This window comes from Lemur catta, chromosome 21 (assembly GCF_020740605.2).
Source record: "Lemur catta isolate mLemCat1 chromosome 21, mLemCat1.pri, whole genome shotgun sequence".
Taxonomy (NCBI): domain Eukaryota; kingdom Metazoa; phylum Chordata; class Mammalia; order Primates; family Lemuridae; genus Lemur; species Lemur catta.
This window is the reverse complement of record NC_059148.1, coordinates 15,160,915-15,186,896: the sequence shown is the minus strand read 5'-3', so window position 1 is coordinate 15,186,896 and position 25,982 is coordinate 15,160,915. Positions and strand designations below refer to the sequence as shown.

Below are 25,982 nucleotides of genomic sequence, written 5' to 3'. Positions count from 1 at the left end.
GAGGATCACTTGAGCCCAGGAGTTTGAGGTTGCAGTGAGCTATGATGATGCCACTGCACTCTACCCAGGCAACAGAGCGAGACTCTGTTTCAAAAAAAAAGAGAGTGTTAAAAGTGGAGAAAACTGCCCACCTATAACTTTATATCCAGCAAAAATGTTTTTCAAAAATTAAGGTAAAATAAAGACAGTTTTAGGTAAACTGTTGCCAGGACACCCACACTACAAGAAAAGCTAAAGGAAGTTGCTGAAGGTGAAGGAAAAAGATACCAGACAGAAATCTGGATCTACAGGAAGATACAGAGTATTAGAAATGGTAAATACATCAGTAAATATAAACGACTATTTTTTGTGTATTCTTAACTACTTTAAAAGTCCACTGTTTGAAACAATAATAATAACGTATTGTGGGGTTTATAACAAATGTAGAAGTGCAATATAGGACAGCAATGGAACGAGAATCGAAGGCAGTGAAAACAGAATTACACATGTGTATAATGTTCCTACGTGTACATAAAGCGGTATAACATTAATTCATGTAAACTCTGATCAGTCAAGGATGCATATTGTTATCCTTACAGCAACCATAAAAAATACAAAAATGCATAGCTAAAAAGTTACTAGTGGAGATAAAATGGAATCACAAAGAATACATAATCCAAAAGAAGGCAAGAAGAGAAATATCAATATAAAAAAGTAAACAGAACACAAATAGCAAGACGGTTGACTTATATGGAACCATAGCAGTAACTGTATATACCATCAAATGTAAATTAACTAAACAGGCTGTTTAAGAAAAGCAAGACCAAGTTATATGTTGCTTATAAGCAATAATGCGCTTTAAATATAAAGACACAGGTTGAAAGAAAAAGGATTGAAAAAGACCTACCACACAAATGCCAAGCGTAAGAAAGCTGCTGTGGCTACGTTAATAGCAAACAAAGTTAGAATTAAAGATGAGTATTGGGGGGCAGGTGCTGGATAAAAAAAAAATAATAATATTAAAAAATAAAGACGAGTATCACCAGAGGTGAAGATATTAAGGTATTAATTTCATTTTTTGTTTCTTTTTTTTTTTTTTTTTCGAGACAGGATCTTGCTCTGTTACCCAGGCTGGAGCGCAGTGGTGTGATCATAGCTTCCTGCAACCTCGAAATCCTGGGCTCCAGCAAAAAGATATTAATTTCATAAGTAAAATGACCAAGGAGACATTAAAATCCTAAATGTGTATGCACCTAGTAACAAAGATTCAAAATATATAAAGCAAAAGTGGACCAAATTAAAGAGAGAAGTGGAAAAATCTGCAGTCAGAGTTGGAGAGCTGGAGAGAGAGAGAAATACAGAGTCCATACAGAGACAGACACACAGAGAGAGAGAGAGAAAGAGAAACAGCGACAGACACAGAGACCTGGAGCGAGGGGGACAGAAGCAGCCCGCTCCTAAGAGAATGATGGGTCCCAGGGACAGGGAGCTACCGAGGAGAGATGGAGCCACCCTGGGCCAGCCAGGGAGGGTCTGGGGCTCTGGTCACAGGGGCTGGAGCCAGAGCAGGAGTCTGGGCCTGGGGGACCCTGCAGGGGTGGCTGCAGGGACAGCATCACTTACCCGCGGCCCCGCAGAGCCTTGGGGGCCGGGTTCCCCACGCAGTCCCTGTGTAGGAGGGAGGAGAGGAGTGGCGTCAGCTGTTGGGAGCTCTGACCTGGGGCCCCCAGGACTCCCCAGAATCCCCGATGCAGAGCTGCCTGGCTACTCACTCTCTCGCCCTTCTCTCCTGGGTGCCCAGAGAGTCCTTTGGGTCCGATGGGGCCTGGAGGTCCCTGCGCAACAAGACAGGGCTTCAGCCTCGTATAAGGCGGGATGAACTAGGCAGAGGCTTGGGGGGCAGAGGTGCTGGGGAGGGAGCCCTGGCCTGGCCGGGGCCTGTGGGCTCTTCATGATCTACCCAAGGCCTAGCACGCAGTGGACAGCTCATGCAGCTGGGTGTTGAGGTCTGACCCTGGAGTCAGACAGTCCCACTCCAACACACAGACGCTGCCACGTGCTGGCCACAGCCCTGGGGCGAGAAGCTCCACTTTTCTGGCCTTAGGTGATAACAATATTTGCTTCTTGGCCAGGCGCGGTGGCTCACGCCTGTAAGCCTAGCACTCTGGGAGGCCGAGGCGGGTGGATCGTTTGAGCTCAGGAGTTCGAGACCAGCCTGAGCAAGAGCGAGACCCCCGTCTCTACTAAAAAGTAGAAAGAAATTATTTGGCCAACTAAAATATATATATAGAAAAAATTAGCCGGGCATGGTGGCACATGCCTGTAGTCCCAGCTACCCGGGAGGCTGAGGCAGTAGGATTGCTTAAGCCCAGGAGTTTGAGGTTGCTGTGAGCTGGGCTGACGCCACGGCACTCACTCTAGCCCGGGCAACAAAGCGAGACTCTGTCTCAAAAAAAAAAAAAAAAAAAAATTTGCTTCTTGCTACATGGACTGAATGAGAAGATTATGGAAAGTAGTTTGCATATCAAATGCAATGAATACTTTGAATGAATGAATGAATGAAAGGATGGAGAAATGAATGCAGGGACATAGGGGTAGGAGCACTTGGAGAACAACTCACCATGTGTCCAGGACTCCCAGGGACACCTGTGGGGCCAGGAGGTCCAGGGGGACCTGGAAGAAGACAGGATGTCCTCAGGGCCAGAACAGAGTACAATGCGAGGAAGTCCCCCATCAGCTTCCTCCTGACAGCCACACGCTCCCCCTGCCATCTACTAACTCCACCCCCTACCCTGGGCCTGGACTCAACTTACCCACAGGGCCTGGGGGGCCTGGGAGCCCAGTGGGTCCCTGGGGCCAGTGGCTGCTGGTCTCAGTGAAGGTGTTGGACAGTAACGGGTCCCCTGGGAGAGGAGAGACAGTGAGTGAGCAGAACTGGGCGGGGTGGGTGGTCAGTCTTCAGTGGCCACCTCTGCCAAGACAGCTCTGATTGCCCTGCAGGGCAGCCTGCAGCACGGCTGGGGCCCCTGGGCACCTGCTCCCAGGGTGGGAAGTGGGGAGTGTTGGCCACGCAAGACCAGGAGGCAGGGAAACCAGGGATCTAACCCCACTGCAGTCTAGCTGGTGACACCCAGCGAGACTGTCCACTTTGCTGAGCCTGTACTGTCACCTGTCAAATGGGAATGATAAAAGCTACTATTTACTGACCACCCACAGGGTGCCAGGCTGCTGGGCACGGGTGTCATCACAGAGCTCTGGGAGGCTGGTACTGTCACTGTCCCTACTGACCAGATGAGGAACTGAGGCTTGGAGAGGGAGAATGAATAGCGGATGGAACGGATGGTGGGATGGGGGAGTGAGTGACATGGCGCCGGCCACGCACCGAAGACACGATGGAGATGAGGTTGAACCTGGCGCTCCACGCTCTGCCCCACGTGCAGGTCAGGCCGGGCTGCCAAAGGGAGGAGGCCAAGGACGCAGGTCAAGGCCCCGCCGGGAGAACTCGGGACCCCTCTGAGCACAGGGCCAGGCCTGCAGCCTTGGGAGCTCAGGGCTCTCTTCCTGCTGCCGGGCCTTGACCTTCCTGCTGCTCCGAGGGCTGGACTCTGGCCAGCTCCAAGGCCGGGGGGCGGGGGCCGATGCCAGGTGGCTCTGAGCACGGGCTATGGAGGCTGCCTGGGTTTGAAGCCATCCCCCACGCCCTGGCGGTGGGGCCCTGGCAGGTGACCCCCCCTCTCTGGCGCTCTGTGTTCCTTATCTGTGAACACAGGAGGACAGCGCCTGTTGTAGGACTGGGTGACACGTGGCCTACCCTGGGCAAGCCCGCCACACAAGAGGCGCTGGCAGATGGCAGCGGGCGCTGCAGTGATGGCTACTCCACCCTCATCCCACCCCCCCCCTCGACCTGCCAGGACCCCAGGAGACTCACCATGCTGGGAGATCCGGGCATGAGTTGGCCCAATGGGGGCTGGGGGCCCAGGGGGCCCAGGAGGCCCTGGTGGGCCCGGAGGTCCCCTCTCTCCTGGGGTGCCCACTGCTCCAGCCTGGCCAGGGCTCCCCGGGGGGCCCTGTGGACCTGCAATGGAATCGCAGGGGCTGGGGGTGTGCAGGAGGCAGGGAGGCCCAGGGTGGTCTCGAAGAGGCAGGACAAGGTAGCCAAGGGCAGCAGGCCTGCCCACCCTGGCCATCCGTGAGGGCGTGAGCACAGCACCCCTGTCTCCCATCCCACCCAGATGGGCCTGGGCTCCCTCCGTGGGGCTGCCATACCCTCAACATCCCGCAGGAACCCTGGTCACCCGGGGTGCGCACTGCTGTTTCCCCTCCGCCGAGCCCCCACTCCTGCCGGTCTGGGAGCTCCAGGAGGACAGGGACAGGTCTGACCCCACCTCGTGAATGCAAGAGAGGGTTTCAGGGCGGCTCGGCAGGAGCGGGGCGCCCCCTGGAGGGGTGGTGCGTGGAGAAGCAAGCGGGCGCAGGGGCCCCACCCCCCCTGGCCATGTTAGTCAGGGGTGGGGGAGGAAGGCCCATGCCTGGGTCCACCTGGTGGGGGGGATGGCCAGGGAATCGGGGGGACAGTGTCGTGGCCACTCACCTGGCAGGCCTCGCATGCCCGCTGGGCCCCGGCTGCCGGCGTCTCCCTTGGGGCCAGCAGGCCCAGGCAGCCCCCGAGCACCGACCTGGTCTGGGGGGCAAAGTGCACCCGGTCAGCAGCTCCAGACATGCTCCCGACCCCCCACCCGGCCCCGGCCCCCCGGCAGGCACCTACCGTCTCGAGGGAGCAGCGGGGCCCTCACGCTCTCTCTGGCTCCTGGCAGCCCTGGGGTGGAGGGTAGGTAGGGGTCAGTCCCCACTGGGCTGGGGACAGGGAGTCATCCAGAGTGCCCACCCCCGGCTCCAGCCCCCTGCCCGGCCTGGGAGTCCCTGGAGAGACGAGGCCCACTAGGGGGTTGGGCTGGGAGTCAGCGGCAGGGCGGGGACCAGAACCTCCCACGGGCGCGCTCGGGTCCGCCCCGCTCACCCCGGAAGCCTCCCTCTCCGGGGCTGCCCTGGGCAGCTGGGGAGCCCCAGAGCAGGGCAGGGTCCTCAGGGGCCGCTGGGGTCGGGGGCACTGCCCGCTCCGTGACAGTCAGCACGGCCACCTGCGGAGGAAGAGGAAGACAGGGGTGGGATGGTGCCAGGGTCTCACCAGGGACAGGCCAGCCGAGGGGGGCCCAGAGCCAGCAGAGCCCAGCATGGCCGGTGGGCTCAGAACGTCACCAGGAGTGACTGCACTTTCCAAAGTGCGCAATTCACGACACTCATTGTAGAAGCGCCATTGCACACGGTCACCGCCACCCAGCTGGGCTCTGATCGCAGTGCTGGGCCGCGGTTTTTTTTCTTCGCTGATCTACATAAATATCAGGAAGCTTCTCTCCGTCAGTTAAAGCACCACAGGGCTATAGCTGGGAGCATTTTCGTTAAATCTGGAGAGAAGTTTGGGAGGGTCTGACATGAAATGGAGACCCAGAGGTGTACAGAAAATCCATTTCCGGGCCCAGGGTGAAGAAGGTTCTGGAAAGTTCGTGGTGTCCTGTCAGCCAGGGTTGTGGGGGTCACGTGGGCCTGTCCAGAGAAAAGGTGACGCTCTCAGGCAGACCCGGGACCGAGCTGCCTCTCAGGCTGGCTCCCCCTAGCCGGGAGCTCGGGAGTGGATTCTAGCACCTGCTGCTCGGACACACCTGTTCACGTCAGCGGTGTTTTCAAAGGGGGCCTAGTACTCCACAGAGCAGATGCCCATAGTTGTGCAAGCCCGCTTCTGTGGCCCGGTTTGCAAATGTCTCTACTGATCATTAACACTTCGGTAAACATTTTTGCATCTGATCATTTTCTTAAGATAAATTCCCAGAGGCGGGAATGAGGGAGCACAGGATGTGCACGCAAGTGTGTGTGTGTCTCTGTGTTTAGAAAATTTGGAAGAAAAGATGCTTCAATGTCGACATGGCTCTCTTTGGGGGCGTGGACAATTGCTGTGAATGGTTTTCTGGTTGTTTTTTCGCATTTCTGAGTTCTTCATGCTTCTAAATCCAGAATGTCTTACTTTTTTCTTTCCTTCTTTCTTTTCTTTCTTTCTTTTTTTTTTTTTTTTGAGACTGGGTCTTGCTGTGTTGCCCAGGCCGGAGTGCAGTGGCATCATCATCGCTCACTGTAACCTCGAACTCCCAGGCTCAAGCAATCCTCCTGCCTCAGCCTCCCTCTAGAGTAGCTGGGGCTACAGGTATGCGCCACCATGACCAGCTAATTTTTAAATTTTTTGTAGAGATGAGGTCTCACTATGTTGCCCAGGCTGGTCTTGAACCCCCAGCCTCCCAAAGTGTTGGGATTACAGGTGTGAGCCACCGTGTCTGCCCCACATATACAGTCTTAACTGTAAGTGGGTGCTAGTATCACCTCCACTCTACAGATGGGGAAACTGAGGCACAGCCTGTGAGCAGGCTTCCCAGGGAGGGGCGTTGAAGGAGAGGCCAGGGCGTGCCTGACGGGGGAAGCTGCCTGCAGAGTCAGCTCGGGGCTGTGCTGTGGGGTCGCTGAGGGGCAGGCACCCGGCATGCGTGCAGGGAAGGGGGCGGGGAAGGGGGAGCTGCTCACCCACCTTGGCCTCCAGCACCTTCAGCCGCTCGCTCAGCTCTGACACTTTGCTGCAGTTGAGACAACCTGCAGGGAGGGGAGAGGCTGGGGTTGCGGCCAGGGGTCCCAGGTTCCCCCTCAGAGCCCTTCAGCCCCTGGGGGAGGGGTGGATGGAGGGGACAGACACCTGATGACCCCAACCCACGAAGGAGCCCAGGGTAGGGAAGGGGCCACAGAATCGCAGCAGGTCCAGGACGGACCAGGCCTTGCGGGTTTCCTTCGACGTCAGAGCCTCCACGGTGGACCCGTTTCTCCCAGGGCAGGACCAGGGACCTGACTTCTGGCAGCCTCTGCGTCCAGAACGACCCCTTTCCCAGAAGCCAGGCCAGGAAATACTGTTGCTTCCTGCCTGGGAAGGGCTGGGCCTTTGGGGACAGACAGCCCAGTCTGGATTGGGCTGGCCTCAGAGGTGCCATCCTGTGACCCTCCCCCAACCACCGCCCAGCTCCTCTGGCCCCGGCCTGTCTGTGAGACCTGAGTCATTCGTAACAGCCCCGGGTATTTACCGCCCAGCGCTGAGCCAGCTGGTCTCTCCAGCCCTCACCACGACCCTGCGACCCTGCGGCTGACAGGGGTGTCACCCTCCTTCACACCTGAGGACGTTGAGCTCAGGGCAGGGGTGAGTGGGTGCCCAACAAGTACAACACCCAGGGGCTGGTCCCAGTGCTGCTCCCTCCTGGCCATGGGGCCTTGGGCAGGACAGGGGTCCTCTCTGACCCTCAGCTTCCTCCTTTTTAAAATTGGGACTATGGGGGGGTGTCGTGGACAGTTGTGAGATTTAAGGAAGCTGATGATGGGAAGTGCCTGGCACAGGGCCTGGCACATCCAGATACTCAGAAAAGCGTCATTTGAATAAAAAGAGGCAGCAGGGGGACTTGGGCCTAGGTCTGCAGGAGTCCAGGGGTCCTGGGTCTCAGGGTGCCTGGGCCCTTCCTCTGGGCCTCAAAACTCTCTGTCTAGCCTGGGGGTAGGGTCTTGTCCTTGTCCCTCCACTGCTGCACCTGGCTGGCTTTTAGGACAGTTACCACACTGCCCTGGCCCCTGCAGGTCTCCCCCAGCCCATGGGAGCCCCCCAAAGCCACCCCAGGACCCACCTGAGAAAGCTGTGGGCCGAAGTGCCATCCGCCGCATGGCGTTGCCCGGCCATCTGGGCTCCACAAAGCCAGCAGAGCCTGCGACTGAAGAACAGAGAGGGTGAGAGCCCCTCCGGCCGCGCCATCCTCGTGGCCTTGCCTCAGCCCCCTGCTACCACTGTTGCCAAAGCAGGGACCCCTCCTCCCCTCAGAGGCTCAGAGAGGTGGGGCAATTCACCTGGGTCACACAGCATGAGCTGGGCTGAGCTGGGGCGAGGCTGGCCACTGGATGGGGCTGGTGAGTGAGAGGGGCTGGTGGCCAGGATGAGGCTGGGGGCTTCCCCGACGACCCCAGCCACCTGCCTGGGTTCAGAGTTCAGAGCTCACAGACAAGCTCCAGTCTGAGTCCCGTCATTTACCGACCTGTGTGACTTGTCCTCTCTGGACCTACTTTCCCATCTGTGAAATGGGATACCAAAGCCTCTATACCTCCGGGGCTGGTGTGCGGCCTGAGGATGGCCGTGCGTGCAAGGGGCCCCCTGTGCGCTCACAGGGCCCGACACACAGTCGATGCTCCGTGACCGCTGCCGTCCACGCTCTCCCTGCCCCGCTCGGTAAGAGGAGACGGAAGTGGGTCCAGCCCTGGTTTTAAATGAAAACCAGAGGGAGTCTGGCTGCCGGGGCGCCCACCCCCGCCGCCACCCCTGCGTGAGCAGCTGCCCGGGCTGGTCTGGCTCTGGGGGGCCTGATTTTCTCCACAGCTGGAGGGACGGGCTGGCCAAGCCAGGGGCGGGGGCACAGCTGGAGGGGCCGGGCAGCCCGTGGCAACGTCCCCGTCCACCCCCAGGGCCTGCCTTTTAAGGCCTCCCAGTGTCGTCTGGGGGGAGGCAGGACCCAAATAAGGCGTGGGCCTGGCAGCTCGGAGCTGGGCTGTGGGTTGACGCAGGGAGCGAGAGGCGCCGCCGGGAACTCAAACCAGACAGGCCCCTCTGGCCAGCCCCCCGGGGGACGCTGCCAGGCCCTGCTCCGGGTCCCACCATGGGGCCTTCGCTCAGGCTGAGCCTGCGCCCCCAAGGGCCTGTGGCTTGCCGGGACACGGTGGGGGGGGGTAAACCTCACCCAGGATGGAGGAAGGTGGGTGGCCAGCCCAGGACTGGGGCAGGCCCTGGGGTCTCTGGACAGGGGCCGTCACTGTGAATCAGGCCCGTGCTACGCCCAACACGTGGCCCAGCTCGATCCCAGCAGGCAGGTAATAACCACGCCGACTCCTGCCTATGTTCACTAAGAGCAGAATGGGCCCGGCACATTCTAAGCACTTCACGTATACACAGCCTAAACTGTGAGTGGGTGCTAGTTCACCTCCACCTTCCAGACAGGGAAACTGAGGCACGGCACTGCTCACTGTCCCCCGTGCTCAGAAAAATGGATGAGTGTATAAGACTCATCCCACTTTTCCTCTTGGAGGAAAACGAGGCAGATAAATAAAGTGACTCGCCCACGGCTGTCCCCGGGAAGGTCTCAAGCCTGGATCTGAACCAGGAAGTCCAACTGCAAGACCCACTTCTTTTTGGGGGAGGCCACCAGCAGGGAGGCCCAGTGTCTGGCAGGAGCACCGGTGCCCGAGAAGAATGGCCGCACCAAGCCCTCATCATCCTCTTAGCTCCCAGGTGGAGAAGTAACATGTCATTTTATTACTTGTTTCAGGAAGTTGACCCAAAGAAGTGCTTGGCCTAAAACAAGTGCCTGGCACCCAGTAGGACCTCAAGAGCCTCCGTAAAACTTCCGCTGATAAACGCATGGATCAGTCAACGAAATAAAAGCAGGCACAATTGTCTCAAAGATCAGCAAAATGTTCTAATGTCACACGAGGGTGTCCCTGGGTTACTCATCTGTAAACTTGTGGTTGGAAATTCTTTTGCAACCAGTTTGTTTTTAGACGTTTTGCCAGAAGCCAGAGACAATTAGCAAAATTAACAGAAACACGGCCTGACCGACTTAAGAGGCTCAAAGGAATCATGAATTTATACTACAGGGGGAAAAAGCTTAAAGAAAGAGCAAAACTGTCAAAAAGACCAGAAAATGTTGACTTTAGATTTAAGATTCACAGAAATTATTCAAAATCTCTCCAAAATTCTGATAAATGGAAAGACTTTAAGGGACGTCCCAAGTTGTAAAATGGCCCCATGGCACACAAGATTCCAGTAAGGAAGAAGCCACGGGTTGGGGGAGGTCTCCTATTGGACAAAAATGTCACATCCCTCCCACTGGTGTTTGGCCAGGGGCCCTGAAACAGGCCTTGATGGGCTGAGACCCCCCTCACCCTGGCCTAGTGGTCCCTCCTGAAGGGCTCCTCCTGGGACCACAAACCCCAGCTCCACTCTGGGAGCCCGACTCTGGGCCACTTCCCACCATCTGGGAGGTCCTCACGTGCCCTATAAAAATGCACGTGAACAAACACACACACACACACACACACACGTGCACGCCCTCCCCCAATCCCTACAGCTGCTGGGCCCATGTCACCTCCTCCAGGAAGCCTTCCTGGACAGACCAGGGCACCCACTGCTACCAAAGCCCCCGCTGAAGCTCTCATCACCCCGTCCTGACCTCCAGCGCTGTCTGGAGTTTCTTCCCTCTCCCCAGTGCGAGGCCTGAGCTAAGAGGCTCTGAGCTCCTTCTCGTGGGTTCTGCGCCCCATGACACAGACGACAGCGCTGAGGCCCAGAGAGGGGAGGCTGCCTGCTCTGCCCACTCGGCGGGAGGGCGGGAGCCGGGATTCCAACCCTGCCCTAAACTCAGAACGAGGCTGTGAAAGGTTGGGGCATGTCCCTGGGCTCCACATCTGCGACTTTCTCTCCCAGGAGAGGAGGGGAGGGAGGGGCTTCCTCATCCATGACTGACCCCCCAGATCTGCTGGGCTCCTCCCCAGCCCCGCCCAGGTCTCCTGCAAGGAATTTGCTTTGCAAAGGTAAATACTCGCTGCTGGAGGCCAGGGCCAGGAGTGAGGGTCAGAGGTGGGGCCGGGAGCTCCCAGAACCTACGCTGTGTCCAGCCTGGCCCCCTCTTCGGGTGGGCAAAGTTCCTGTTCAGTTCTCATGCACATACTTTACGCCAGGCCCAGGCCAGGCACCGGGGATGTGGGAGTGTGACGGCAGGGCGGGGCCACCTCAGCCAAGTGGCAGGCAGAGGGACAGCCACTGCTGAGGCCGTGGATGGGAGAGGAGGCCAGTGTGGGTGAGGAGTCAACTGGAGGGCGAGGCTGGGGCGACGCTGGGCCTTGGTCCCGTGGGCAGGGGCCCCGCCTGGGTGTGCGGGACGGGCTGGCGGGGAGGTGCGGGCTCCCGGGCCTCCCAGACAGGAGTGCGGGTGGACGGGGGTGGACGCGGGTGGATTTGCGCAGTGTTTAGCCCTGGGGACACTGCATCTGCAAAGCAAAGCACAGGCCTGGCGCCGCACCTGGCACCTGGTTAGAGCCAGGTGTGTGTGGGACGTGCCCAGTCCTGGGCGGCGGGAGGGGCTGAGGGGCCCAGGAAGGGCCCAGGCTGCAGCCTCAACTCTGTTCCTAGGCTACTTTGCGGTGTGACCTTGGGCAAGCTCCCCCTCTCTGCCTCCCTGTCACGGAGGACAAGGGCTGTGAGCGTCCACGGATGGGAAGGGACACAGGTGCTGAGGACGGCAGGACTTACGCGGGGGACACAGAGGCAGCCCAGCTCCACCAGCCCCTCTGCCCTTCTGTCTGGGAGGGGCCGGTGCTGCGACTGGACCCGCCAGCCTCACAAGCCCCAACAGTCTGAACACGCTCCCCTGGAGTCCTCAGCCGGCACTGCTGCAGGGGAAAGGCCCCCACTCCAGGGTCCGATTGACTGGGTTTGAATCCGGCTCCTCAGCTCATAAGCCGCCACCCTGGGCAAGGCGTCCCCCCTACAGCCTCGATTTCTGCTTCGGGGCCTCCTGTGCCAGGACCCGCTGGCACGATGCAGGTGGACATGCACTGCCGTGTCCGGCACGGAGCACGGTGGCAGCTTTCCTTCCCCTTGTCATTATTACTGCGGGAGGGTCTGGGGCCTGGGGATGCCACAGTGCTTACCTGCTGAGTGACCTGCTGTGAGACCCACACCCTCTCTGAGCCTTGCCTCACTGTCATCATCTGGACAAGGGGCTGATGGGAGATCTGTCTGCGGGGAGCCCCCCTGAGTCAAGGTGACATGGAGGTGGCTGCTGCACAGGCCCGTCCCTTCACGTCTCTGAGCCTCAGTTTCCCCATGTGTAAAATGGGGCCTGTTCTAGCCCCTTCCTCACAGGTTGTCGTGAACATCAAATGAGACCATCCTCACTGCTTGTCGCAGAGCGAACGTCCCCATTCTGCGGACGAGCAAACTGAGCTAAGGGCAGTGAAGTCCCTCCCTAGAGCCCGCCAGCCTCACAGACATCGAGTCCGGAGCCTCGAGGCCAGTGCGTTGAGCAGTGACTGAGAAGCCGGGTCTCAGAGGCGGCAGCAGGCAGGGCTGCGTCTGCTGGGTCACCGCAGCGTCCCCAGCACAGGGGGCGGGAGGGGAGAGGAAGACATTTATGGAGCCTCTAACTGCCAGGCGTGACCGCCCGGGTCTCAATCCCAGGTGCCTTGCAGATAAAGCCAAGGTTCAGACTTGCCCCAAGTCACGCGGCAGAGCGCAGATGACCCGGGGCGGAAGTCTGGGATTCAGCCCACCCCAGGCTGCTCTGGGCCCTGCCGCCCCTGGTGACACAGCTCTCGGGCCCCAGGGTCGGGTCACAGCACTGGGCAGGCCGCAAGGGCAGTGGCCAGCAGGGGAAGCCGTTGGAGGGGCCCGGCTTGAACCCAGCTGGGGAGGAAGGGCGGGGCCTGGGATGGGCCAGAAGTGTCCCCATGCCTTTGTGCCCCACTCCCATGGCCCCACACAGCAGATTTCCGGAATACTCGGGCATCCACTTGCCTGTGGCTGGGAAGAGGCCCCTCCTGTCCCACTGGTCATCCCATAGCGCCTACCAGGGGCTGCCAAGCCGCGTGCGGGGGCTTTACTGCTCCGTGTCATCCTGGCAACGTCCCTGGACTCTACTGCCCTGCCCGTTTCACAGCTGAGGACGCCGAGGCTGCCACAAGTGCACCCGGCAGCTTGGCGCCCCTAGCGAAGGCCCCCCTGCTGCCGGGTGTGCAGGAGAAGAAGCCACCTGGATCGCAGCCCGCCCCCAGCTCGGTGCCCCCTTGCACAATGACTTGCACAATGGACGGGGAGTCCCTGGCCCGAGGCCATGCAGCTGGAGTGTGGCAGAGCTGGCCTGGCTCAGGGAGCCCTGGATAGCCCCGTCCCCAGGCTGGGACCCGAAGGCCCCACGGAGGGAGCTGGCAGGCATCAGGGCTGGCCTGGCCCGGCGCCCCTCTCGCACCCCCGCCTCGCCACCAGCTGAGCCCTCAGCCCTCAGCCTGGCTCCTGGATGTGCGGCCTCCAGCCGCTGGGTTCAAGGACACGGGTGCTGCCCCTACCTGTACTCGGCCCTCACCCTCTCCACAAAGGCCCAGAGACCGGGAAGGTCTGCCCTTGGGAGGAGAGACAGGGACAGAGTGGCCTTTGTCTGGGCCTGGGGGATCCGCCCCTCCCCACCGGGGCTCCTCTGTGGCCTGCTTGGCAGCCGCCCCTCCTGGCTGGCGCTGCCCCTGCCCCTCAGGCCCCTCTGCCTTCCCCGCCTCCTCCCACCGGGGAGGAGAGGGCGCAGTGCCCCACGCCCCTCCCACGTGACTGCCTCTCTGCAGGGCATTTGGCCTGTGCATTCCTCCCAGGTCCCCTGGGGACCCTCCCACCCCAAGTAAGAACCCGCCAGACCCCCTCCCACCCCCACTTTGTGGTGAGTTCTGCCCCCATCTCCATGCCTGTGTGACTCTGGGCACTCGAGCCGTCTCTCTGGGCCTCAGTTTCCCCATCTGTGAACCGGGCTGTTGCGGGGGTCGCAGTGATGGCTCCTGCCAGCACTACCTGCCCTCGATTGAGAGGCTGCAGTTTTACACACTCGTGTTTCCGGAGTCAGGATACGTCCTGCAACTGGTGCTCACATCCACGTGCTGCTGTGGGGACCCTCTTTCCACCGAGGGATCTCTGGGCCTGGCTCTCAGGCTGCTTCTAGGCCAGCCCATCCTCTTAGGGACACGCTTGGGAACACAGCCCTTGGTGCCCGAAAACCTGCCGCCTGCTGGGTTCAGCCGGGCAGCGGGGTGGGAGGGCCCGGACTGCTCAGCAGACAGGCAGGTGTCTAGGACGGGAGAGGGCTCTCCAGGTGACAGTGTGGCCCGGCTCTGCCCCTGCCCGGGGCTCGGCCCTGAGCCACCCCGCACTGCACAGATGAAGGTGGGTGGGGTGAGAGGAGTCCCTCTGCCGGGGACATGCCCCACACATGGGTGCCCAACCGTGTCCTCCCATCTGGAGGCCAAGAGGCGGGGGCAGGGAGAGGCGCCGGGCAGACAGGGCTCGAATCCGAATGCCGGTGGTGTCCTCGGGCAGGGCGGGTGTAGCCACGCCTGCCTCTCTGACCCTGAACTGACTAAAACAGCCCCGCGTTCCCACGTGGTGTCTGTTACCATGTCGTATGGAAACGTCTAGATGGGTTTTCCCAAGTTTGGAGGACAGCCTTGGGATGCTGTGACTGAGAACGTGAGCTGCGCAGCAGGTATGACATTCTCCTGGGAGTGTCCCAGGAGTCACCGAGGGGGGGGACAACAGGCACCAGCTGTGTCTGGGGCCCTGTGCCACGGCTCCAGCAGGCACAGCTCTGTGCGTGTGCAGCGTCTACGGACTGAGTCACCTGTGTACCTGCGGGAGCCAGCCGGGCATCCTACCTTCCTCGCAGCTCAGCCCCGAGTGCCCGGGGCAGCACCTCCACTCACGGGCGGTCACCGTCTTGTACATCACCTTGTACGTGGGTCTCACCACCGTTCTGTAGCTGGAAGAGTCCGCAGGTGGCCCGGCTTAGACAGGGTGTTCTGTGGCTTTTCCCACCACCCCAGACACCCATGGGGACAAACGCAAAGCTTCCAGGATCCTCGGCCACCTTCAGGTCCCTTTGGAGTCTCTCTCTTCTTGCATTTGGGATCCAGCACCCCCCTCCCCAAAGCCCCCAGCCTGGGGTATTGTACACTGGCTGGACAGGAAGCCCTGCGGGCTGGGCTGCAGAATGGCGCATCCCTCCCCAGGGAGCCCTCCAGGCTGCCGCAAGAGCACAAAGAGACGGTCTGAGAACAGGCCTAGAGCCAGTGCTGCCTTTGCTCCACCCACCCTGGGGTCCAGCTGTCCCCAGCACTCCCTAGGCAGTCCCACCCCAGGCCAATGCCAGCAGCTCCTCCCCTACCTGCTCCCCGGGCAGCTCATAGGCCAGGGGCAGTTCTGCAGCACTCGCTGAAGGTAGGTGCCGTTTTGCACGTGGCATGAGATGGTGCGGGTCACCACGTATGAGCACCAGTTCCTGAAACAGACCCAAAGAGAGGAAGCTCAGTGCCACGCAGGGCCCCCTGCCAGGGACTCTGGGAGGAGCCACGAGTGCCCGGGGCCGAGAGACCCTGAGCTCGCAGAGTCCTCTGGGCCCCGGTGGGAGTCTCTGTGGCTGAGGGGTGAATTTCATGGCCCTGGGTGGAGGGGCCATGCTGGGGGCTCTTGGGAGGCCTTGGGCGGGGCTCCCCCTCCTCAACATCTCTTCTCTCCAACCTCGACCCATCAAGGGCACCGTTGCTTCCTGCCTCCCACCTGAACAACCTCAGTGGCCTCTCCTCCTGCCCCTCGGTGCCCCCCTAGAGGGGTGTCACAGAATGGAAACCTGGCCACATTCCCCCAGCCCACCCCGACTCCCAGCTCTCGGATCTCCTGTAGATTCCTCAGGAATCCCACACGTAGATTCCTTACCTCCCTAGGTTCCTCACCTCCCGGCCTTTGCTGGTGCTGGGCACTGCCTGGGGCACCTTTCTTCCACCCTCCCCGGGTGGCACCTCCTACTTTAACAGCCCCGCTGTGGTGTGACCCCTTCCCTCCGTCTTGTCCCATTTCCACCCCGACCTGAGCACATATGATCGTTCCCCACCCTGGGTCCCGGGGCACTTTGCACACTTGTCACACTGAATTAAGCTCACGACTCGTGCCTGCCCCTCCGCTGGCACGTGAGAGAGGCCCTGTCTCACTTCCCCTCGCGTCCCCTCTGCGTGGTGGCCACGCTGTGCCATCAATGTCCCGAGCCTGGAGGACTGACTTCTCCAAATGCCAACTGATAATCACACTGCACTGCAATAGTGAGCACTTACTGTCTGCGGAGGGCATTTACACCACCCTGCAATGGTGAGCCAGGAAGGCACTCCCTCGCCCCCATTTCACAGAGTGGAAATTGAGGCTCGGGGAGGTGAAGACAACTGCTCATGTCACAGAGCTGGTGCATGGAGAAGCCAGATTTGAACATGGGAAGGTGGATGGCCCAGCCCAGCTTCTGACTCCATCCCAGAGGCCTCAGCTCCTGTCCCCTCCCCATCTCCTTGAGCCACGGTCTGTGGCTCTGTGAAGGCCCCAGTCTGGGAACCCGCTGACCCTGGGCTTGAGGCCACAAAGGAAAGTGTGTGGGTGGGTTTGGCCCAGGCTGAGAAGGGTCACCTGAAACCATCCCTCCTTCCCCAGCCCCTGCAAAAAACACAGTGCTCGTGACCCCGTGCAGGGCCGAGCGCCTGGAATGTCCCAGCCAGCACCGAGGAGTCCTTGCCCACCACGATCCAGCCCCCACCCCAGCCCACCAGAAGGAGAAAGTCCCCGGCCAGGACCAGTCAGCTAACTCGATTTAGGGGCCTAGGGATTAACTCCCTTCCAGTGTGTCTGTGTCACACTGCAATCAGTGCAGGAGGAGGCAACAGCCGGGGCAAAGGCCTGGAGGTGGCAAGGCTGGACGAAGGGACAGTCCAATCTGCCCACGAAGTGGCAGGAGCTCAACAGTGCCCCGGCCAGGCCATCCCACGCAGAAGGGACAGGTGCTGGCTGCAGCCCCATCAGGAACGGCACGAAACTGGGAAAAGCCTAAGTAGCCACGGAACCACCAGGCACAGACAACCAGCTGCTCTGATGAAGCCCAAGGTGTCCGCACGCTGGGCCCGAACACCGGCTGTCACACCAGGCTCGGGGGAAAAAAGCAAGCACAGACCAATGACATAGGATGACTGCATTTCTAGTAAAATGAGAGAGAGAGAGAACTATTTACACGTGTGTACGCATGCGGGTATGTGTGCACAAAGCTGGGAAAAATCACACTCTCTTCTCAAGTTGCCACCTCTGGAGATAAAGAGGGCTTTCCATGTGCTTTGTCTGCTGCACAAAACAAACAGTAGCTCAATTTACCAGGCTTGTTGCCCGCCAGGAGTTGTGCCCAGGGCCTTGCATGCATAGTTCATTTAAATTCTGCACATTATTTTTTGTTTTCAACTCTCAGCTCCGCAGGGTGATTTTTTTGTTTGTTTAGTTATTTTATTTTATTTTATTTTATTTTTTTTGAGACAAGGTCTTCCTCTGTTGCCCAGGCTAGAGTGCAGTGGTGTCATCATAGCTTACTGCAACTTCAAACTCCTGGGCTCAAGCAATCCTCCTGCCTCAGCCTCCTGAGTAGCTGGGACTACAGGCAAGTGCCACCATGCCTGGCTAACTTTTAAATTTTTTGTAGAGATGGGGTCTCGCTATGGTGCCCAGGCTGCTCTCAAACTCCTGGCCTCAAATGATCCTTTTGCTTCGGCCTCCCAAAGTGCTAGGATTACAGGCCTGAGCCCCCAAACCGTGCCTGGCCTGCACCGTACTATGACTACCACTTTACAGCTGGAAAGACTGCGGCTCTGGGGTCTAGGACGTGCTGTGGGCACCACAGTCAGGGCTGGAACTCTGGTCCGTCTGGTCCCAGAGCTTGCACTCTTAACCCCAGGCTGGAAATGTTTCTCCTGACAAGTAGGCAAGGATTTTGTAAGTTTAAAAAGATACATTTCAAGGCTCCCCATCCTAAAGAGCCCCAGGTCTCTAGAGCTGTGGTTTTACATGTTAGCGTTTTGTATAGAGGGCGGGGACATAAGCCCCTTTGGGAAATGTGGTTCCTCTCCAGAAAAATGTGTAAAACTTGATGTGCAAGTTAAGGGGGTTCACAGGCTCCCTGCAGCGTATCTTACCCTCCTGGCCTGCTCGGAGTAAAGGAGGGAAGGAGGGAGGGAGGAACCGGGCAGAGGAAAGTGAGAAACTCCAGATACAGGAAGGGGCTCCTGGGCACAGTGTGAATACTCTACGCCAGTGTGCAAATGCACACAAACACGCACACGCGATGCATGCACATGCAAACTCGTGCACACATGCACATGCAAATGTACATCCAGGCATACAGGGCAAACATGCACAGCAGTGAGCACATGCACACGACACACTCACATATGTATATCTGCATACAATGCACACAGATACCCATAGGCCCACATGTACATACACAGATCTACATATGCACACAGATAACATACACACACACTCGTGCACACAGACAGGCCAAGCCAAATCCAGCAGGACACTTAGGCACACAAATGACCACCCTCCCTGCACGAGTCTGTACCTGCAGACACAGCGCTGTGTGCCCTCACATATGTGCACACACGTGCACACATGTGCACACATACCTCTTACATATACACAAACAGGCAGAGGCAGGCCCAGGCACACACAGGGCTGTGTGCCCTAGACATGGCGGGGGGAGGTGGGCCTGTGACTGGCCACAGTTGCCTGAGCTGTCCTTTTCACCAGGGGAGCTAGAGAAAAACAATTTCTTTTTCTTCTTCCTTAATTAAAATCTCCCTCATGCGGGCCCCTGCCTGGCTCCTTGGTTTATCTCCCACAATCTGGACTTTGCTTGAATCCCGTGCTTAGGAGACATGGAGCTGGTGGCCGGCTAGCCAGACATTTTAGACAGGAAGGGACACTCAGGCCAGGTGGGTTTAAGGTCAGCCCCTTGCCCCCTCCACCTGGGGTCACCAATAACTGTGCCCACTCTCCCCTTGAGGACCCCGGCCCCCGGGGCCCCCAGCACAAGCCTGAGCTCCTCTGCAGGGGCCCAGCCTGACCTGGCAGCGTCCTGCCCTCCATCCACTGTCCAGAGGCAGCTGCAGGCTCTTCCTACCGCACAGACCCAATGCTGCCACTGCCCACCATGGGGTCCGCGGCCACCACGGCTCCTCACCGGGCTGCATGCCCTGCTGGCCCCACCCTTCGTTCCTCATGCTGCTTGCCTCTCCTGCACACCTGTGCAGCCCCCTCCCGCCTCTGACCTTAGCATGCGAGGATCCCTCTATCTGGATAGCCCCTCCCCCTTGCTCCAGCAAACTCCTATTCATCCCCTTGGGTCTCAGCCTTGAGGCCCACGTGCGATTGTGTCTCTCCTGGGGGCACCCGTCAGCCACTCACAGTAGCCCTGAGCTACTGAGCAGGTGCAGGGGTAGGGCATGCAGCTGGGACTAGGCTCAGGGATGTTTGCTGAATGACTGAATGACTGAGAACGGACTGTGGCCCTGGGCAGAGGAGCCAGCAGGTTCCAGGAGATGGGGTCCATCCCTGCTGCCCCAGGGGCTTCCCGCCCTGGGGTGTGGCCAGTGATCAGCTGCCAGGTGAGGCTGGCATGCGGGGAGGTGAGGGCAGGGGCTCAAGGAGGCAGCACTTCCCTGCTGGGTGTGCCGATTCTGCCCACTCAGCAGAAGTGGGCCCCCAGGAGGGGAGAAAACAGGCCAGACCAGCTCAGCCTGGCATTGGCCAACCCCACTAGGGCCCCCCACCTATACCCACACTCCACCTCCTGCCATGAGGGGCCCAGGGGACTTTGTCTCCAGAGGGCCCAGGGCTGTGATCTGGAACAGTGATGGGGCTAATTGCGGGAGGCAGCCAAGCAGGCCTGGGGCCAAGGCTGTCAGGAAAACCAGAGGACAGATAGGAGCCAGGTGGATGGGGGTGGGGTAACAAGAGCCAGAACCCCACATTGGGGGCGAAGTTCTGGTCCCAGTTCTGCTGCTTCCTAAATCAGTGACCTTGGACAAGGCCCTGACCCCCTCTGTCCTCACTTTGTCCATCTGCAGATGGGGAGAGCAGAATCTCCTCTGGCAGGGGAGGTGTCACGCAAAGCGCTTAGCACAGTGATAACAGCTATTGTTAATTCTTGTTTCTGGACTCTGGGGCCACAGCCCTGACATGGGCCCCACACCCGGCTGCTGTGGCCCAGGGGCTTCCCAGGGGAACCTGTGTCCAGGGGACACCGGCACAGTACCTTCTTCACAAGGTCCTCCCCTTGACTTTGGGATACGGAATGTCAGGCTCCGCATTTGACAGAGGGGGAAACTGAGGCTCCAAGAGACAGCACCTGCCCAGGATGCACAGAGCTGGGATTTGAGCCCCGCAGAGAGGAGAGCGGATGCAGGAGATACCATGCACGTCAGAGCTCTCCACCCGCCCTGATCCTGGGATTTTCCCAAAGGAAGCCAGAGCTACAGGGGTTAGTGGCCTGCGCCAGGACACTCGCGATGGCTCGAACCCTACAGCTGCTGCGCTGAGATGAGCAGTTAAAGGAAGTGGTTTTAGGCTGGGCGGGACCTCCGTGGGGCAGGAAGCAGCCCCAGCAGGGCACGAGGGGCTGGCAGGGGCAGGGGCCGGCCAAGGCAGCTCTGCGTAGCCCCCTGGGGACCCTGGTGCCGGGGGTCTCAAAGTCCTACCACATTCCTGGGGCTGGGGGAGGCCCCTTGGATGCCTTCCCAGGCCAACCCCTCCCCAGGACAAAGCCTCTTTTCTGCCTCTGGTCCCTTGGCTGCCAAGGGGTGCCTGCAGCCCCAGGCTGGGGGTGGAAGGAAGGCTGACAGAGCATGACGTCCGCATGCTGTCTCACGCTGGGACAGGGCCAGGGCCACAAGCGGAGGTCCTGGCAGCTGAGGACCAGACTCCTCTGGCCCGAGGCTCCTACCCCAGTCCATGGAGGGGTGGAAGCAGGAACCACAGTCCATGAGGTGCCACGCTGGTCCTTCCCAGGGGGGACTGTCCACCCTCCGAACAGGCCACAAGCAGGGATAAGCAAAGGAAAAAGGGAAACAGGAAACTGAGAAGTGACCTGCCTGAGATCACACACCAAGTGGGTGATGGAGCCAGGAATAAAACCTCGTTCTGTCTGAGGCCAGAGCTCCTAACTTCTAACCATGACCTACAAATGTTCCCAGCCCCCAAGCTGATGGCCCCTCTCCCTCCTCCAGGATGGCTGCTGGGGAGAGAAAGACACTAGATTTGGAAACTGGCCTGGATTGAGGGGCCACTTTTCCCCTCTAGGACCCAGTCTCCTTATCTGTAAAATGGGAGCAATAGTATTGCTGTGATAATCAGGCTACTGGGACAGCCAGCTGTGAACAGATGGGGTGACAGTCCCCAGTGATCAGCAGATACTTGCCCATAGCCGCCATCCTGCTCCCACTCAGGAAACCCTGGGGGGTGAGGAGCCCAGGCTGGGGGGCCCAGCCCTGGACTGGCTGGAGGGGATTCCGGGCCTCAAGCTCTCTGACCATCATCCTGAGCCTGACTCTGGGAATTCTGAGTTCAAAGTCTCTGTCATCTGGGCATCTGGGGTCCTGGGGCTCACATGCATGCTCCGGGCAGGTCATACCCCCTCTCTGAGCCTCAGCTTCCTCCTCTATGAAACAAACATCATAAAAAGCCTCCAGTGGCAGTTGGGAAGATTCTGGAGGCGTCGGATCCAGGCCAGCCATCGTCAGCACACAGTAGGTGGTGGCTATGACATCTGCCACGTGTCTGTCCCTGTCTCAGACAACTGCTCTTCTGGCTGTGATGCCTCAGCCACCTCCATGCTCCGGCTCAGCCCATGTCACCTGCTCTTGCTCGCCCAGCGGGGCACGCTGGCCCCTGACCACTGGGAAAGGGAAATTTCTGAAAAGAGTTAAAGAATTGAGGCCGGAGGGGGCAGGGGCCGGGCAGGCCTTTGAACGGGATGAAAAGGCCTGGAGAGGCCTGGCGGGTCCACATTGTCTGCCTTGGACAACGGCGCCTGGCCCATGAGAGGGGACTCTGGCGGGGGCAGGGGCTGCAGCCAGGACACGGGCCAGGGCAGGTTCCAACGCTGTCATCAAGGCCAGCACGACAGATTTGAACCCAGTTCTGCAATGCATAACCCATGAGCCTAGAAGATTATGTCAATTCCTGGGGCCTCAGTCTGCTCATCTGCTGAATGGGGCCGGTTTTCCTTGCTCCATTCGGCCCTTGAAGGATTAATGGTGACACTGTATGTAAGAGCCCCACGGAGCCAGGTTCTGGGAGACACTCCATAAAGGCCAGTGAGAGAATGTTCCCAGCAACTCAGAGAGCAGCAGGAAGGCACAGTGACTCCTCTTGTCTCTGTTCCAAATGCCAGGTCCCCGGGGAGCCTCCGACATGACCCAGTGGGCTGTGAGACTCCACCCCGGTCCTTCCTCTGAGGGAAATTAATAGCCCGGGTACTAAAAAAAGCCAGGAGCAGGGGAGAGGGGAGAGGGGGGTCCCCAAAGACTTGGCCAGCAGGGGTCGTGGGCCTTTCCCATGTGCAGGGGGAGGAGCCCTCCGGCCAGGGCGACATAAGTCGTGGGGGGCTTCGTCCTCCCGTGGGCGCCCCTTCCCCCTCCTCTCCGCCGGGCCGAAGGGGAGGGAGTGGGGAGGCTGCCGGCTCCGGGCACTTGGGACGAGGGACCTGGCACTCCCGGCGCTTCACCGGAGAGCGGTGGCGGGGTCCCCGCCCTCGCCCGCGCCGGCACTGGGGTGGGCACGGGTCGCCCTCCCAGTCCCGGCCGCGCACGGCGGTGGGGGTGCGCGTGTGCCCGGCCCCCCGGCCCCCGGCGCACGGGCGGGGCACAGAGGCGGGGGTCCCCTTACCTGCGCCCGGAGAGCGGGGCTCCCGCGACGCTCCACGCGGCGCCGCCTCCCGGGAGCAGGAGCCCGAGGCAGAGCAGCGCCCAGGCCCGCGGGCCGCCCATGCTGCGCCCGGCGCCCTCCGCGCGCGCCCCTCGCCTCGCCGCCCCCGCCCGCCGTCCCCGCGCCGCGCCGAGCCGGTCCCCAGCGCGGCGGCGGGAGGGCGAGAGGGCGGGGCGGGGGCGCGCGCTCCCGGCCCCGCCCGGCCCCTCGGCGCGGCCCCCCGCCCCTCGCGCCGCCGACCCGGAAGGAGCCCGGGCCCGGGCGCCCCCGCCGGGAGGCCCGCCAGGTGCGCACCTGAGCCCGCCGCCCTGCGCCCTCGCCGCGAGCCCCTTTCGGGGGCGGGGGGCCAGTTCCGAAGTGCCCTCCCGCATGTTGCAGACTGGGAAACTGAGGCCCGGGCCACAGCCGGGACCCGAACCCAGCACGCCTGAGCGAATGATGTCGGGGACTCATCCCGCGTCTCGTCTGGGCATCTCTGCGGGATCCAGCCCCCGACAAAGGCGTCCTGGGCTCTGCGTGCCGGGCGTAGCGGCATCTCGCCGCCGCCGCCGCACGCCCTGGCTCAGTTTCATCTTCAAGCCACTCTGCCCGAGGTGGGCACATTATCCCCACTTTGCACGTGAGGAAACCGAGGGGCAGTCCCCACAGTCCCCCCAGGAGGAGAAGACCTGGGCTGACCCCATAAGTGCCCTGTCTACTCTTACTCCCATTTTCCAGGTGGAGAAACTGAGGCACAAAGAGATGTCATCTATCGAAAACATCCTGACAGTGGTTGGCAGAGCCAGGATTTGAACCCAGATCTCCTCATTTCAGAGGCGTGTCAGCTCTTACCTACAGTTAGGGAAGAGTGTAGACAGCATGTTGGTCCGGGCCTCAGTTTCCCCATCTGTAACAAGGCAAGGATTGGCATCAAGTGGAGTTTCTTCATCTAGGCTACATGGACGGGCTTCTGGGGGGAGGGCTGTGCATCCCACCATGGTATGTGCAGGTGTGGTGTGAGTGTACGGGGGTGCGTGTCTGTGCTGCATGTGGGTGGTGTGTGTATGTGATGGATGCGTGTACAGGCATGCAAGGTATCTGTGCATGCGTGTCATGTGTGTCTGTGATAGGCGTGTGTGTTTATGGGGCGGGACCAGAGCTTTCATCCGAGGGGACTCATGGCCCCCAACCTCCCAGGACAGTCTCTAACCCCGACTTCTGCTGAGTCCACGTGCAGCAGGCAGGCCCAGCCTGGGGAACCCCTTTCCTAGCTTGGCTGTGCCCATGGCTTGGCCAGATCCGTGATCCCTGCCGGAAACACTCCCCAGAGCATCTGTCACCCCTACCTCCGATCCCTGGGGACCGCCTCTCCTTAGCTCACGGGGCCCTGAGGCTGAGTCTATATGGGGCAGCCATCACCGGTGTGCCCACATAGAGGAAGCTGATTCTCTGTCCCCTGAGGGGGCGGGTAGAGAGAGTTGGGTCCAAACCCTGCCACTGCCACTTCTGCCCGAGTCAGCCCACGCTAGTCCTCCTTCTCTTAGCCTCAGTTTCCCTTTTGTGAAGAGGATAGTTTACCTTCCTTACGGGGTAAGGATTGAGATATCACGGTAATGCCCTGGTACCCACTGTCCCTTGCTTCACATGGTCCCCCAAGGGCTCACCACTTCCTCCAATGACATCCCCATGGTGCCAACTTTGCCTCCCTAGGGAGCTGCCTTCCTCCCTTCCATGGGAAATTCTGGGGCATCTACTTTGCCATCTCTCTGACCCCCAAGAAATGCAGCTCTGTGCCTCTCTGCTTAGCTTGTTTTTGACACAGCTAGATCAATGACCCAGCCTCCTGGCTGACTGGGTACTCCCGAGGGGCCACGGCCCAGGAGGATCCCAGGCCCGTCTGAGGCCCTGATCAAATGGCTGGGCTCAAAACCCACCACCCCAAGGGGCGCTTTGAAGAGCAGGCAGCTGTATGGCAAGGAGAAGCGCTGGGCAGTGGCTTCTGTCCTGGGGGGCTGCCTTGGAGGGACCAAGAGGTGTCTGGGACCCCAGATGTGTGACATGGAACGAGGAGGCACCACTAGGTCTGTTTGCAACATGTGCGAGATGTTTATGTGGTTAATGGCATTCACATTCCTTAACTAATGCCACCAAACTTGTGGGAGATTCAGGCCACTGCAGAATTTCTCCAGCAAGGGACTCTTGGTAAAACCTGTTATTAACATTTTCACATCGGAGCAGGGGCCTGTCCTTGCTGAGGCTGGATCCCCTGCGCCAGGTGTTTGTGTGTAACTATGGCCAGACTGCGGCGGTGCAGCCCGCTGGTTACCACTGCACAGGCTCGGGCCCCATAGCTTGGCGGGTCAATTCCCGAGCAATCCCTGGAAGCTGTGTGACCTTAGACAAGTCACTTCCCCTCTCTGAGCCTCATTTCCTTGCCTGAAAAAACAAGCCCTAGGACCTTTTTAAATTCCTCTGGCTCAAGAGTCTGAGCTTCTGGGACAATGGGAAAGCTTCAGGTCTCCCTGCGGTGGCCCCGGGGCACAACCGAAGCCCCCTTTCAGGGCCCATTTTCCTGATGGACATTGGCCTGCTTTCTGTCCTCTGTCCTCTTTCTGTCCCCTTTCCTGCGGAAAGGCAGGAAATGCCACGGGGGCCTGGGTTTTGGTCATTTGAGGTTGCAGTGTTTGCTGAGACGGGGAGCAGAGGGGCTGGCTGGCTCGAGGTCTCAGTGCCTGGCCCTGCAGGCGGGGCCTCCCTCTCCCCCCGGGGGGGGGGCCTGGTCCTCTCTGCTGCCAAGACCAGACCACAACCGCCAATAACGACAGCAGCTTCCGTTCCGAGTGCTGACCGTGTGCCAGGTGCTGTGCTAAGCATTTTGCTCGCATTGTCTGCTGCCCTCCTCTCTGCCACCCGGAGGCAGCCTTATTGTCCCCAGGTGTGGGGCCCATGGCTGGTGAGTGATGGGTGTGGGCCAGTGTGCTCACCCACCAGGCCACACTGCCACCCTCTGGCTGAGCCCTGCGGGGGGGCTGCTCCGGGGTAAGAGATACGGTGGCTCAGGCTTGGGCTCCCATCTGGGGGCCGAGGAGGGCAGAGAGAACACATGGACACAAACCACCCAGACCTGGACCCACACGCATGGGGACCACACAGGGACACACACGGCGCCACCCTCCCGGAGCAGGCCGCGGGGTTCTGGGAAGCGCCTCCTGTCCGGTGCAGAGTCACCAAGGCGTCCACCCTGGCCCAGTCCAAACAGGAAATGCTTTCTCCTCAACAAACAAACCTGGGCTGCAGCCTCCTTCCCCTGTGACCTCCCTCC

The 25,982-nt window shown here is 59.9% G+C and overlaps 1 protein-coding gene and 1 long non-coding RNA gene across 8 annotated transcripts in view; one reads left to right on the top strand and one right to left on the bottom strand.

The window, feature by feature from the left end:
• The window catches only part of EMID1 (EMI domain containing 1), a 35,073-nt gene extending 12,241 nt beyond the window's left edge, over positions 1 to 22,832 (bottom strand). For 3 of the 7 annotated variants that reach the window (XM_045534395.1, XM_045534394.1, XM_045534399.1), the window contains exons 1-14: positions 22,643 to 22,758; positions 15,069 to 15,182; positions 14,560 to 14,663; positions 7,737 to 7,820; positions 6,608 to 6,669; positions 4,997 to 5,117; positions 4,745 to 4,795; positions 4,571 to 4,660; positions 3,908 to 4,054; positions 3,362 to 3,430; positions 2,793 to 2,882; positions 2,600 to 2,652; positions 1,752 to 1,814; positions 1,603 to 1,647 (exon numbers count right to left, since the gene is read on the bottom strand). In XM_045534395.1, coding sequence (XP_045390351.1) covers positions 1,603 to 1,647; positions 1,752 to 1,814; positions 2,600 to 2,652; positions 2,793 to 2,882; positions 3,362 to 3,430; positions 3,908 to 4,054; positions 4,571 to 4,660; positions 4,745 to 4,795; positions 4,997 to 5,117; positions 6,608 to 6,669; positions 7,737 to 7,820; positions 14,560 to 14,663; positions 15,069 to 15,182; positions 22,643 to 22,743 — 1,194 coding nt within the window. In that variant the 5' untranslated portion in view covers positions 22,744 to 22,758. Of the gene's footprint in view, positions 1 to 1,602; positions 1,648 to 1,751; positions 1,815 to 2,599; positions 2,653 to 2,792; positions 2,883 to 3,361; positions 3,431 to 3,907; positions 4,055 to 4,570; positions 4,661 to 4,744; positions 4,796 to 4,996; positions 5,118 to 6,607; positions 6,670 to 7,736; positions 7,821 to 14,559; positions 14,664 to 15,068; positions 15,183 to 22,642 lie in introns of all 7 variants that reach the window. The other 4 variants (XM_045534398.1, XM_045534396.1, XM_045534397.1 and 1 more) reach the window with 2 other exon arrangements.
• LOC123625810 lies at positions 7,160 to 9,625 on the top strand. The gene is made up of 2 exons (XR_006730659.1): positions 7,160 to 7,261; positions 9,420 to 9,625. It is a non-coding gene; the product is annotated as an uncharacterized LOC123625810 (long non-coding RNA).
• Positions 22,833 to 25,982: the final 3,150 nt, after the last annotated feature.